Raw genomic sequence first — 12264 nt, 5'->3', positions numbered from 1 at the left:
GGGGCAGTACTTTGGAGGGTCAATGGGCCTGGGCTCTCCAGGGCACGCCTGCCAGGCGCAGGCCCGGTGGTCAGGCCAGCGCTTCTGTGACGCGACGTTCCAGGCCGTAGGCCTTCTGGCGCTGCCCAAGGGCCCGCGCTGCGCACTTTCGCTCCCTAGCGTAGCCCGCAGCCAGGGCAGCCGGAGCAGCCAGGCGATAGGAGGCGGAGGCGGCATGAGCTACTACTACCAGCTACCAGTGGTGATCGACAACGGCTCAGGAGTGATTAAGGCGGGCCTGGCTGGGTCGCGGGAGCCCCAGTTCGTCTACCCCAACATTATCGGCCGGGCCAAAGGACAGGGCTGGGTAGCGGAGGGCGCGCTGGAAACGTGTGTAGGTGACCAAGCGCAGGAACGGAGAAACTCGTTGTCCATCAGGTACCGTCTTCTCACAGCGGGCAGGACCCTAGTGGAGCGGAAAGAGGGAGGGTCTAGATGAGGGGCATAAGGGTGAGAGGACAAGGAAGACAGGAACAGGAAGTTTCAACCCGATGGTGCAGGCCACAAATCTCTGAGGGTACCAGACATCTAAAGGGTTAGCATTACTTGCTCTTCGTATGTAAAAGATCTGTTCAAATGTATAAATAAAGTCACCGTTCATAATGTACAAGTTTATTTAAGGATGTCACTTTCTCCCTGTGGGTTATTTTCTTCAATTAATTGATATTAAAACTGTACTATTATGTAAAGATTTCCCAATTTTTAAACTTCGTTTAAAGTTTATTTATTTTGAGAGAGAGGGAGCAGGGGAGGGGCAGAAAGAGAGAGGGAGAGAGGGAATCCCAAGCAGGCTCTGCCTAGAGCTTGGGACTTGATCCCACCAACTGGGAATTCCTGACCTGAGCAAAGAAAGATCAAGAGTCAGATGCTTAACTGACTTAAGCCAGCCAGGTGCTCCAAAGACTTCCCAATTTTTTTTTTTTTTTTTTTTTTAAAGATTCTTTGTCTTCCAAAGCGGGGACAAATGGAAAGCAACAAAAATTGCAGAGGAAGTCAGCTATGCAAACTTTTGCTGGCAGTTACCTTCTCTAACTGGCTGTGACAGTCACTGCCCACAAAGGGTACTGGTAATAAGTATGGGGATTAACCCAGGTTTGAAGAGAGTAGGTGCTGAAAAAATTAAAAGCGGCCACTAAAAAAAAAAAAAAAAGCTGTCACTTATCTTATTGCTTTTCCTACAGCTACCCAATGGAACGTGGTCTCATTACTTCCTGGGGGGACATGGAGGTCATGTGGAAGCATATCTATGATCATAACCTGAAACTAAAGGCCTGTGATGGCCCAGTCTTGATTACGGAGCCAGCACTGAACCCACTGGCCAACCGGCAACAAATCACCGAAGTGTTTTTTGAGCATCTGGAGGTGCCTGCCTTTTATATGTCCATTCAGGGGGTGCTGGCTCTCTTTGCTGCTGGCTTCACAACTGGTTTTGTGCTGAACTCAGGTGCTGGGGTTACCCAGTGTGTGCCCATCTTTGAGGGTTACTGTCTGCCTCATGGTGTCCAGCAGCTAGATCTGGGAGGCCTTGACCTCACCAACTACCTCATGACACTGTTGAAGGAGCAGGGCATCATGCTGCTTAGTGCTGCAGACAGAAAGATTGTTGCAGACATTAAGGAAACTTCTTGTTACGTGGTAATGAACTACGAAGAGGAAATGGCCAAGAAACGTGATTCTATAGAGAAAGTTTACCAGCTACCTGATGGGACGATGATCAAGCTCTATGACCAACTCTTTCATTGTCCAGAGGCCCTCTTCTCTCCACGTCTTAGGAACCTTCAGACCCCTGGCATCGATAGGTTGTGTTTCAACAGCATAATGAAATGCGATACAGATCTAAGGAATTCGTTTTTCTCCAATATTATCCTTGCTGGGGGATCAACCTCTTTCCCCGGTTTAGACAAGAGGCTAGTTAAAGGTGTAGCAAATATGGTACCTGCCAATACACCTGTGCAAGTTACAGTTCCCCCAGAAAGGAAACTATCAGTGTGGATGGGAGGCTCTATTCTTGCATCCCTGTCTGCTTTCCAGGACATGTGGATCACTAAGGCAGAATTTAAAGAAGTTGGACCCAACATAGTACATCAAAGATGCTTCTGAATACAGATAAAATGGTTAGAAAAAAATGCTTTGAGTATATGTGACAGAAAACTTTGGATATCATATGTGTCTGAGAGAACAGAAAGTATTTCAGTTGTTGGAATGTCCATGTCTCTTCCATTTCTGTGATGGGTGAAGCAAACAACCTGTTTCTGGAGTAGAACCAAATTAAATGCTAGAGGAAACATTATTCTTAACCTTGAAGTTCTCATCTTTCCCTTGGAAAAATTTGTAGTGCAACATGTGTGCCAACTGGGTGATACAGATATGAGTTTGTTGAGGTTTACGTAATGAACAAAGCATATTCAAGGCATGCTTAATAGACTGGTTTTATTGAAATAAAGAGCTCACATTGAGCAGACTAAGAGCAATGACTAGGAAAGTAAATGAAGGCCAAGGACTGGAAAGGGAGGCTTTGTGTTACACGTCCTATAGACAAAGGAGAACAATTAAAGAATGAAAAGCAGGAAACATAGGAAATTAAGATGAATGTGGCAGTGGTTTGGAGAATAAATTGGGCTGGGAAGGCCCTGGAGATTTGGTGATCAGTTAACCAGTTATTAGTCTAGATATAAAGTAGTCAAGTCATAAGACTCAAGATTATAGACAATAGGAATTCAGAAGAAGTAATTACAAAAAAAACCCGACAAGTCTTGGTATCTAGTTAGATATGATGGGGGAAGAGTCTGAAATGACCTGGGTTCTTGATAATGATGGCAGTATTCACGTAACTCAAAGTATTTCATATCTGCTCTATGCTAAGCACTGTGTTAAGCACAATGACTGCTAAAGCAGGAGTGAGATCCTGTCCTCAAGAAGCCAGCAGTCTAGTATAAGAGGTGAGATTTATGCCTTGATTATAATAATACTAGGTAGAAAGTGATTTGGTGTCCTAAGAGAAGCATAAAATGGTCTGGGGGTTCATAAGGAGGAAAATACCTTGAGGTCTCGTGGAAGACTTTCTGGTAGATTTGGCTCTGGGGCTAGATTTGAAAGACAGCTGAAATTTAAACCTAATGTAATGCCCTTTCCTCAGAATTCAGGGGCAGCACATGTGGATTTAGGTCGAGGCTCTACCACCTACCAGCTGCACGAACATTTTGAAGATAAATTTTTCTTATCCATAAAGTGGGGCTGCTAATCCCTGTCTGTCTCACAGGGTCATTGTAAATTTCAAATAGGATAAACTCTGTAACGATACCTTTTAATTTTATTCTTTTTTGTTTAGTACATAAAACTATGTACTAAAATATAAAGAGAGAGAGACAGAGTGCGAGTGGGAGAGGGGCAGAGGGAGAGAGGGAGACACAGAATTAGAATCAGTCTCCAAGCTGTCAGCACAGAGACTGATGCGGCTCGAACACACGAACTGGGAGATCATGATCTGAGCCAAAGTCAGACGCCCAACCCAACTGACTGAGCCATCCAGGCGCCCCTAGATACTTTTCGAATACAATGAAATCTGTTATCTTCTGTTGTAGAATTAGATGCTACTTCCTCCATGCAGTCAAAATTCATTGTGTCCTCCAACGCATTGTTATTTGTTCTTCTATTGACCACTTAATTTATGCAGCCTTATCTTTTAGTTTGCTTGTCTTTCTCCTGCAATAGATATATTCTTAGAAGATAGGGATTGTGGGATTTCCCTTTTCATCTCTATCCCCTTCCCTGATGCTCTCTATGGTGCACTCCCAGTAGGTGTGTAGATACGGAGAATTGACCAAAAGAAAATTCTGGGCAGAGGTAACATTAGGGCAAAGATTCCAAGGTGTAATAATGATGGGCACATTGTACAAGGAGAAGTGGGCCTGAGTCAAGCATTTGTGAAGAGGTGCATTTCATTCCTAGGTACTTCTCTCCCACGTCAGTGATTATAAGGAAAACTAGATTGGATACCGTGTAAAAAATGATTATCTGAGGGCACTGTGAACAGTTGATGCTGCACTCACCAGATTCACAAGCACTGTAGAGAGCATGAACTTATTCTTCAGAATTCTGAAACTGTTTTCTAAAAGAAAATAGAGCTATCTACACATTTATCTAATTTAAACTTCAACATCTCAGGGGGGCCTGGGTGGCTCAGTGGGTTAAGCATCAGATTCTTGCCTTCAGCTCAGGTCATCAGATCGTGGTTGATAGGTTCAAGCCCAGGATTGGGCTCCATGCTGACGGTGTAGAGTCTGCTTGGGATTCTGTCTCTTCCTCTCTGCCCCTCCTCCTCTTGCTCTCTCTGCCTCTCTCTCAAAAATAAACTTAAAACACAAAGCAAAACTTCAACATCCCAGAGAGATGAGTGATATGCCCCGATTCGAGAGACCCCCCCGAAAACAAACCACCAGAGTCCAGAGTCAAAGCCAAGCGGCAAGGGTCGTTTATTGCAGGTTGGAACCCGGTGCTCCGCGCACTAGCTGCCGGTGACACTAAGAGGCCCTGAGCGAGGATCTTACAGCTTCTTTTATAGACGGGCACAAACAAGTTAGGGATTTTTTTTTTGCAGTTACAGAGCTGTTATTGGTTAACATTTAAATTTGAACACTCAGCAGAACTTGATTGGTTCCCGCCTTTTTTTCAAACCACTCAGCAGAACTTGATTGGTTCCCGCCTTTAGGTCAGACCACAACCGGGCGCGCCCTGGCTGGTTCTGGGAATGGCAGGGGGGATGGGGGGAGGTCTTTTCTTTGCAGTTGTGAGTACACCTGGTAATTTTTCTCTTAGTCTCTCAATGAGCGAGACAAGCATTATTCCCATTTTACAAATTTAAAAAATTGATATTTAAACAGGTTAAGAGATTTAAGTTTAAAGCGATCCCAAAGTAAATTGCTTGCTACATTAGTCAGGCAAACAATTCTGAACCGTGGTCTCAGGTAGTTAACTCAACAACCTACCTGGAATATTCTGTACTGACTCCAGCCTCTAACATGGGATCATAGATGATCCTTTTCAAGTAATCTAGGGATAGGGAATAAAATGGAAAATCACGTTTATATTTTCCCTGCCCTTAAAATCGTTGGAAACCAACCCCTCTAATATTGTATCTTTCAGACTGAGGTGTCAATAGCGACAACTCCACAGAATTCACCCAACTGAACATGAATTCTACAATTAGGATCAGCCAGTTATATGTAAAACAATATTATACCATTACAGAAACTTGGTACAATTTACGGTGGATTTTTAACCTAATCATGACACAACATTACAGCAAAGTCAATGACTGAAAAGCTTTCATTTCCTAATAAAAGGTAAATTCAAATCTTGAATGTTAAGATTAAGAATGAAATAGTTATACTTAATAAAACCCATCCTATGTTCAAGAAGACGTTGCAGAGAGGCCTTCTAAGAAGGGAGCAGGGAAGGAACTCCAAGGCAATCCAACGAGCACAGCCAACCTTCTGGTTTAGCCAAGGCTATCCGGGAATCTATTTTCTTAAAGATCTCTAACAAATGTGACTAGAGTTGAGAATCACTGTCATATTTCCCAGGCCCTAAAATTTTTCTGTGAACTTCATTTTCTTAAGGTGGTCGAGCGCACCGAGGCCGGTCCTTAAGGCAGGTGCACCCGGTCCTTAAGGCATGGAAAACGGAGCCGTGCAGTAGGACAAGCTCGTTTTTACTTTCAAAGTACGTCGGGAAATACCTAACGCTTTTCCCAGGAAATGTGGGGGGAGGGGCGCAGCTGTCCTCACGGCCGGAAATAGAGCATTCCAAAAAAAAAAAGGGGGGGGGGGGTGAGGACGGATCTCGCGAGAACCGCGACGGGAGGGCTTTAGCCAATCGGCGCGTACGGCGGCCGCTGTCTTTATAGGGAGCCGCGGCGTTTTGCACCTCGGGTTGTGGAGGGTGGGCCTGGGAGGGGAAGCGGTCAGTTTTTGTCTAACCCTAACTGAGAAGGGCGTAGGCGCCGCGCTTTTGTTTCCCGCACGCTGTTTTTTTCGCTGACTTTCAGCGGGCGGAAAAGCCTCGGCCTACCGCCGTCCACCGTACAGTTTGGAGCAAACAAAAAATGTCAGCTGCTGACTTGCTCGCCCCTCCCAGGACCCTGCGGTGGCTCGCCTCCTTAGCCCCCGCGTCCCGCCTAGAGGCCGCGGTCGGCCCGGGGCTTCTCCGGAGGCACCCATTGCCGTCGCGAAGAGTTGGGCTCTGTCAGCCGCGGGTCCCTTGGGGGGGCCAAGGGCGAGGCTCTGACCGCAGGGAGAGAAACGGGAGCAGGTCCCCGCGCGCGGTGCGCTTCCCTGAGCTGTGGGACTTGCACCCGGGACTGGGCTCAGACACATGCCGCCTGCTGAGGTGCTGTTGGAGGCCCGCAGTCGGCTTTCCAAGGGAAGGGGTTGGGGCGGGGGGGAACTCCTTTTGTGCGCGTCGGTCTCCCTTCGCCATCAGTGGTGGGCCTGTGGGGTCGCGATACCCGCGGATTGGACTAGGGTGCCGTGCAGATTGGCAGAAGGATGCGTGGAGAACATTTATGAAATTGGCCCAAATGAATGGGCAGTGAGCCAAGCAGTCAGCGAGCCATTCTTTTGTAGGGTTTTTGTCCTAATCTCCTGCCTCTGATTTTGTTGCCCATTTGTACCTCATGTATTAGCTGATCTGGGGGTTTTGTTGAGGTTTTGCCTTTACGAAAGTAGATCTGGAAAGTAGATCACGCAGCCAGTCCCCTCGATGGGATTGTTAAACATTTCGTAAGTATTTGTTAACCAGAACTAGTGTGTTCTCAAAACAGTGAATATTGTTCCTTTAATGGTGCTAGCTTGTTAATTTTATTTGCCTCTGCCAGTGGTTGCAAAGCATTAAGTGGCGACAAACGGAAAAGAAGGAAATATATTACCACCCCCGCCCCCATTTGGATCTGGTGTTCTTTCAGGAAAGAAAATAAACTGATGGCCTACTAGGTTAAAGGAAACAACCTACAGGCCCTTCTGCCCAGTTATCCCCAAAGACTAAATCCAAATTTACGTATGGATTCATCCCAAAAGAGTGCCTTCACTTCCTTAAGACAGCTATTCAGGGGGTTGTTGCTGGGAGACATGGTAGCCCGCAGCCTGCATTTTAACATTTATTTTTTATTAAAAAAAAAAAATTAACATTTATTTTTGAGAGACTGGCAGAGCATGAGCAGGGGAGGGGGAGGGAGAGAGACAGACATAGAATCTGAAGCAGGCTCAGGCTCTGAGCTATCAGCACAGAGCCTGACGCGGGGCTGGAACTCACAAACGTAAGATCATGACCTGAGCCGATGATGTGGGACGCCCCACCGACTGAGCCACCCAGGTGCCCCTGGGGCCTGCGTTATAAAGACAAATTACCAGGGTGATGATACTCTGCTCACGTCCCGCCCTGACAACGGAAAGAACCAGTCTGGAGGACCATGTCAGCAAATTTGTAAATGTGTGGGTCTGCAGTACCTCAGCCCATTACCTAAAATAGGTCCTTCAGTGTTGTCCAACACAATTCTTAGCCCAATTATAGACATGTGAAAAAGCTGGAATTCGCTGTTGCTGGTAATGTTCTCTAAGAAGAAAAATAATTTTCCTCAGTCAGCATGGTTTTCTGGAAAGCACACAGGGCGAGTAGGTTGAGATAACTCCGCTTCACCAAGCTTCCATGTACTCAGAAGGTGACCTTTTAAGACCTCTTGAAGACTGCCAGGGTTCCTTGAACTATAAATAAATGTCTTTTGTTCCTACTCCACCTAGTGGTACTTTAGCTTCTCCGCATTTACAAGATTTGTGGTGGTATGGGGCCTGCGGCAAGGATGGCCATCTACTGGGAATGTTTTTCTCTCATTTTTAAAAAGAAAATATTAATTGAATAAATACAATTTAAAAATAAGTCCACAGCTGTTTTTTAGTTCTTGTATTTGAAGTCCTCCCTCTGACTAATGTCTTATAAACATTCCAAAGGAAAGCTCTTCTTAGTATTATAAACATTTGATATATTTATTCTAGTTTGGCAAAGTAATTCTCTTAAGTGATACGGTTTTGGAGTAAAAAGGGACCATCAGGGTCATCCAATGATATAATTTACATGGAAAGCTTTTGTGGATAATAATTATGGCAAATGTGAGTTATTGCTACAAGACTTAAATCCCTCTAGCAGATAAAGAAACACTCTTAAATGGGGTTAGATGACTTACCTAAGTTAATTACTTGCAGAGTTGGGACCAGCAACAAGGCCTCCCAACTTTAAGTTCAGTGCTCTGTTTACCATGTGGCATCTTAATGCTGCATTGGTTTGTCTGGGAAGAATGACTAGCATTAATTGCACCATCATTTTCTGGTTTAAAACGAAATCGCATCCTTAATGGTTACTTGCCTGTGAGCTTAGTTTCCACCCCCACCCCCACTCCCTCCACAGCCACTTTTGATGTGATTTTGTGCTGGAAAGTCCCATGTGTGCTTCACTATTTTACACGTACAGCTGATCCTTGTCATTTGTGGTAGTTCTATAAAGTTATAAACATTGAACTAGTGAATACTGAACCATTTCTCTCGGGGGAAATATAGAATTAGGTTTCTGTGAGCCTGGTCACAACATCTGCACCAACTGATTAAGGCATAATCTTGTTTTATGTGTGTTTCTGTTTAAAGAAATATATTAATATCTTAATATATGTTCAATATATGATTGACTTACTATTTTTGATACTATATTATTTAACATATAACATTGACATTTACATATATATTTAATATGCATATATCAGTAATGTACTCAAGTTCATATAGCTCATGCCTGTATGAAGCATATCTAGCACGTGCATTTCCTATATGGATCATATCGCAGCCTTCCTTTTTTTTTTTTCTTTTTTTAAAAGTATTTATTTATTTTGAGAGAGAGAGCGAGCAGGGGAGGGGCAGAGAGAAGGAGAGAGAGAATCCGAAGCAGGCTCTGCACTGTCAGCGTGAAGCCTGACGCGGGGCTCAAATTCACAAACCATGAGATCGTGAACTGAGCCGAAACCAAGAGTCGGACTGAGCCACCAAGATGCCCCCGTATCACAGCCTTCTTGCACGTAGGAACACCAGATAGCACTTCAACACTATGCTTGGGGGTCATTTTAAATAACAAAATCAATAACAAAAAGCACAAAAGTACCAAAAAAGTGCCCCTAAATAGAACACAAAAAGGGCAGTTATTTACAGTGTTATTTTTGGAAAGAGAATGTAAAGTGTCCCCTTGTTTGGCCTCTGCTGGGAACCTTCAAAATCAGTTGACTGAAATTTTTTACTACTCTGCATGTGTTTGTGAATGACTGTAAAAACATTGCAGGTATTGATTTTGGGTTTACAAATTTTAGTAGATAAATTCAAAATATGAAACCCACGAATACTGAAGATAAAACTCAAGGTCTCTGTGATACTTGTACCTAAGAGAGACTATAGGTATCCATCCACGTGCCACTGATGTACTTGGGGCTTGTTTCGTGCCTCTTATATTCTTTAAACAAGTGATTTACAGAGCGGTATAGTGGGAGAAAGGGGTATGTGGATTTTGAAAATAATAGTATCTGCCCCACTTATTTTTTTCAGTTAATTATGCCGAATATCAAATAATAAAGGAGGTTGTGAGAATTTTACGCTTATGAAGGAAGCTATAGCTTTAAAGATATTGAGAAACATAGGTTTTGCTTTGTCTTTAGAATGAGAGGCTTCTTTTCTAAGGTCCTCCATTGGCTCTAGTTTTTGACTCTGAAGATGATATGAGTTTTATTGCAGCTTGTCCTGGTTCTGCAGTCAAACCTTTCATATTAGCCTGGCTCAAGACCTTCTAAGAGACACCTGTACGGCACAGGCATGCGTATATGCACACATGCACCCAGACTCACACGAAGTGTAGAGGAAGAGTAGCTTGAAAGTAAGATAATGAAATGGCAAAAGGTAATTGCCCTTCCTTCCCCACACATTCCTTGAAGTTAATAATGTGAGATGGAGTAAAAACAGCCAAAACACCCAAGGCCTAGGCCAGGGTTTGTAAATTTAAACGTTTGCCGTGGATGTGAAGGAAACAAAGGAGTGAATCACTCCAAGAATAAGAAAGTAGAGACTAGGGAGATGGTGGGGAGACACGAGCGTCCCTTAGAAAGCGGGCAGCAGCTTTGTGGGAATGGAAGGCTAAGATTGCCAATACTTTAGGGGAGTACAAAACATTTAGATTTTTATGTGAACACAGTTTTAAATGTTGGTAGCTAATCTGAAATAACATTTAAATATCGTGTGGGTGTATAAATAATTTGGGCTGGTCTTTGTTTCTGAGTTTGGGGAAGTGGCTTCTATACCTTTGGACTTTCCCAGGTGGTAGGAGTGCCTTTCTTATTCATGGTGGGCCTCTCATGCTTTGTGAGATGACTAATAGTTTATGAGATGACTCAGTATGGGGCTGGTCGTGCCAGAAAGAGCAAATGGGGGATTATCAACCCAACCTTCTGGGAAGGTGTTTGGGGGGGGGGCAGAGACTGATACATGATTTACCAATCATACTGATATAATGAAGCCCTAGTAAGAACTCTGGACACACGGAAGCTTGGATGAACTTTCCTGGTTGGTAGTAATCCACCTTGTCACATATCAGTGTATTGGGAAGATGATACATCCTTGAGGACGCAGGAGAGAACAGTGGAAGCTTCACATTTGAGACTTTCCCAGACCTTACTCTCTGCATCTCTCCTCCCTGTCCTTTTGCTATAATAAAACTGTAATTATAAGTATTGCATTTTCCTGACTTCTGTGAGTCATTCTAGCAAATTACCAAACTTGAGGAAGCAGCAGGAACCCCTAAATTTGTAGCCAGCACCTTAGAAGGGAGGGTGGCCTGGAACCCTTGAACTTGTGACTGGTATCTGGAGTAAGGGCAGTCTTGTGGAGGACTGTGCCGTTAGCCTGTGCAGTTTGGCCTGACTTAGGTGGTTGGTGGCAGAAGTCATTGCAGTGGGCCAACTGAAGAGCCTTTTGAGGTAAAATCTGGCTCATTATAGGCCACTAATTTATGACCTTTGGCCTAGGTAAATTCAACGATATCAGATGCCAGGAATGCTTTCCCTAGAGATGTGGGAGTTTGGGCCATCCCACCAGTTCAAGGCCCACCCAGGATAATCGTATTTGAGAAGACGCTATGCTGTTGGCATCTTTTATCGGCCCCTGGGTATATCATTGGAGGCAGGACTTTCAAAATTAAACTTTAATAATATTCTGAAATAGTAATGCCACTCCTTCTTCATAATATTTAGGGCCTAGGACATTTGTTCCTGGGGTTCTGCCTGAGGGAGGCCTATCGTTCATCAGTGTCCGTTCTGTCAGATCCTGGTGGAGCTGTGAGGAGGCTTCTACCATCACTTGGTAGAATTGAGGCCATTTTACCCCTACCTTTCCTCTATCCTGGTTCAGATCTCCCCTCCTAGAGAGTTATCAAAGTGTACGGTGTCTTTCTTTGTGTTGCTTCAATTCTTCCTAGAGAGAAAAAGGAAAGAGGAAGGAATACGAATGATGTTATCCTTGTGGTCAAGCATATTTAGCCTGTGTTCTGACCTAGCTGGGGGATCTAGTGTAAAGCACCCAGCTTCAAATTCCACATCTGTCGAGTGGATATAGTGAGACTTACCTGGAGAGGGGGTTCTTTAAGAGAGGAGAAGTAGGTGTTATTCTCTTACTTTGCAAAGAATGATTTTGCAGCACTCTACTGGGAGTGTTTTGGCTACTCCAGCAGGAAGAGTTTTGATTTGTGTTAGGCATATAGGTAAGAGAAGTGTGGATAAGAATGGTAGTGCTAATGGTCTGTTAGTTTTTCTAATATCATACTAATTATGAACGTGATGCACATCTGTAATAAGAAATGTCCTAGATGATGTTTACTATCCTGTATTTTGTCTTGGGGTCTGTAGGTTTCTACTTTGGTGATATTTATGTGTGTACCATGGCTGTCTATGTAGATCTTTCCTGACTCACGATGAGGTTATGTCCTGATAAACCCGTTGTAAGTTGAAGATCTCATAAGTCAAAAGTACACCTGACGTACCGAACATGATAGCTTTGCCTAGCCTACCACTGACATTAGCTTACCCTTGGGCAAAATCTCTAACACAAAGCCTACGTTACAATAAAGTGTTGAATATCTTATGTAATTTGCTGGATA

General features: G+C 44.0%; 1 protein-coding gene across 1 annotated transcript; it reads left to right on the top strand.

Annotated features, from left to right (window-relative positions):
* Positions 1-214: 214 nt before the first annotated feature.
* On the top strand, positions 215-2139 carry ACTRT3 (actin related protein T3). Its single transcript, XM_030328594.1, has 2 exons — positions 215-417; positions 1221-2139. Exons 1-2 carry the CDS (start codon positions 215-217, stop codon positions 2137-2139), a joined length of 1122 nt encoding a protein of 373 aa, XP_030184454.1.
* The last annotated feature ends 10125 nt before the right edge of the window (positions 2140-12264 follow it).

Source organism: Lynx canadensis, chromosome C2 (assembly GCF_007474595.2).
Source record: "Lynx canadensis isolate LIC74 chromosome C2, mLynCan4.pri.v2, whole genome shotgun sequence".
In the NCBI taxonomy this organism is placed as follows: Eukaryota; Metazoa; Chordata; class Mammalia; order Carnivora; family Felidae; genus Lynx; species Lynx canadensis.
The sequence above is the reverse complement of the archived record's forward strand: the minus strand, read 5'-3'. Positions and strand labels throughout refer to the sequence as shown.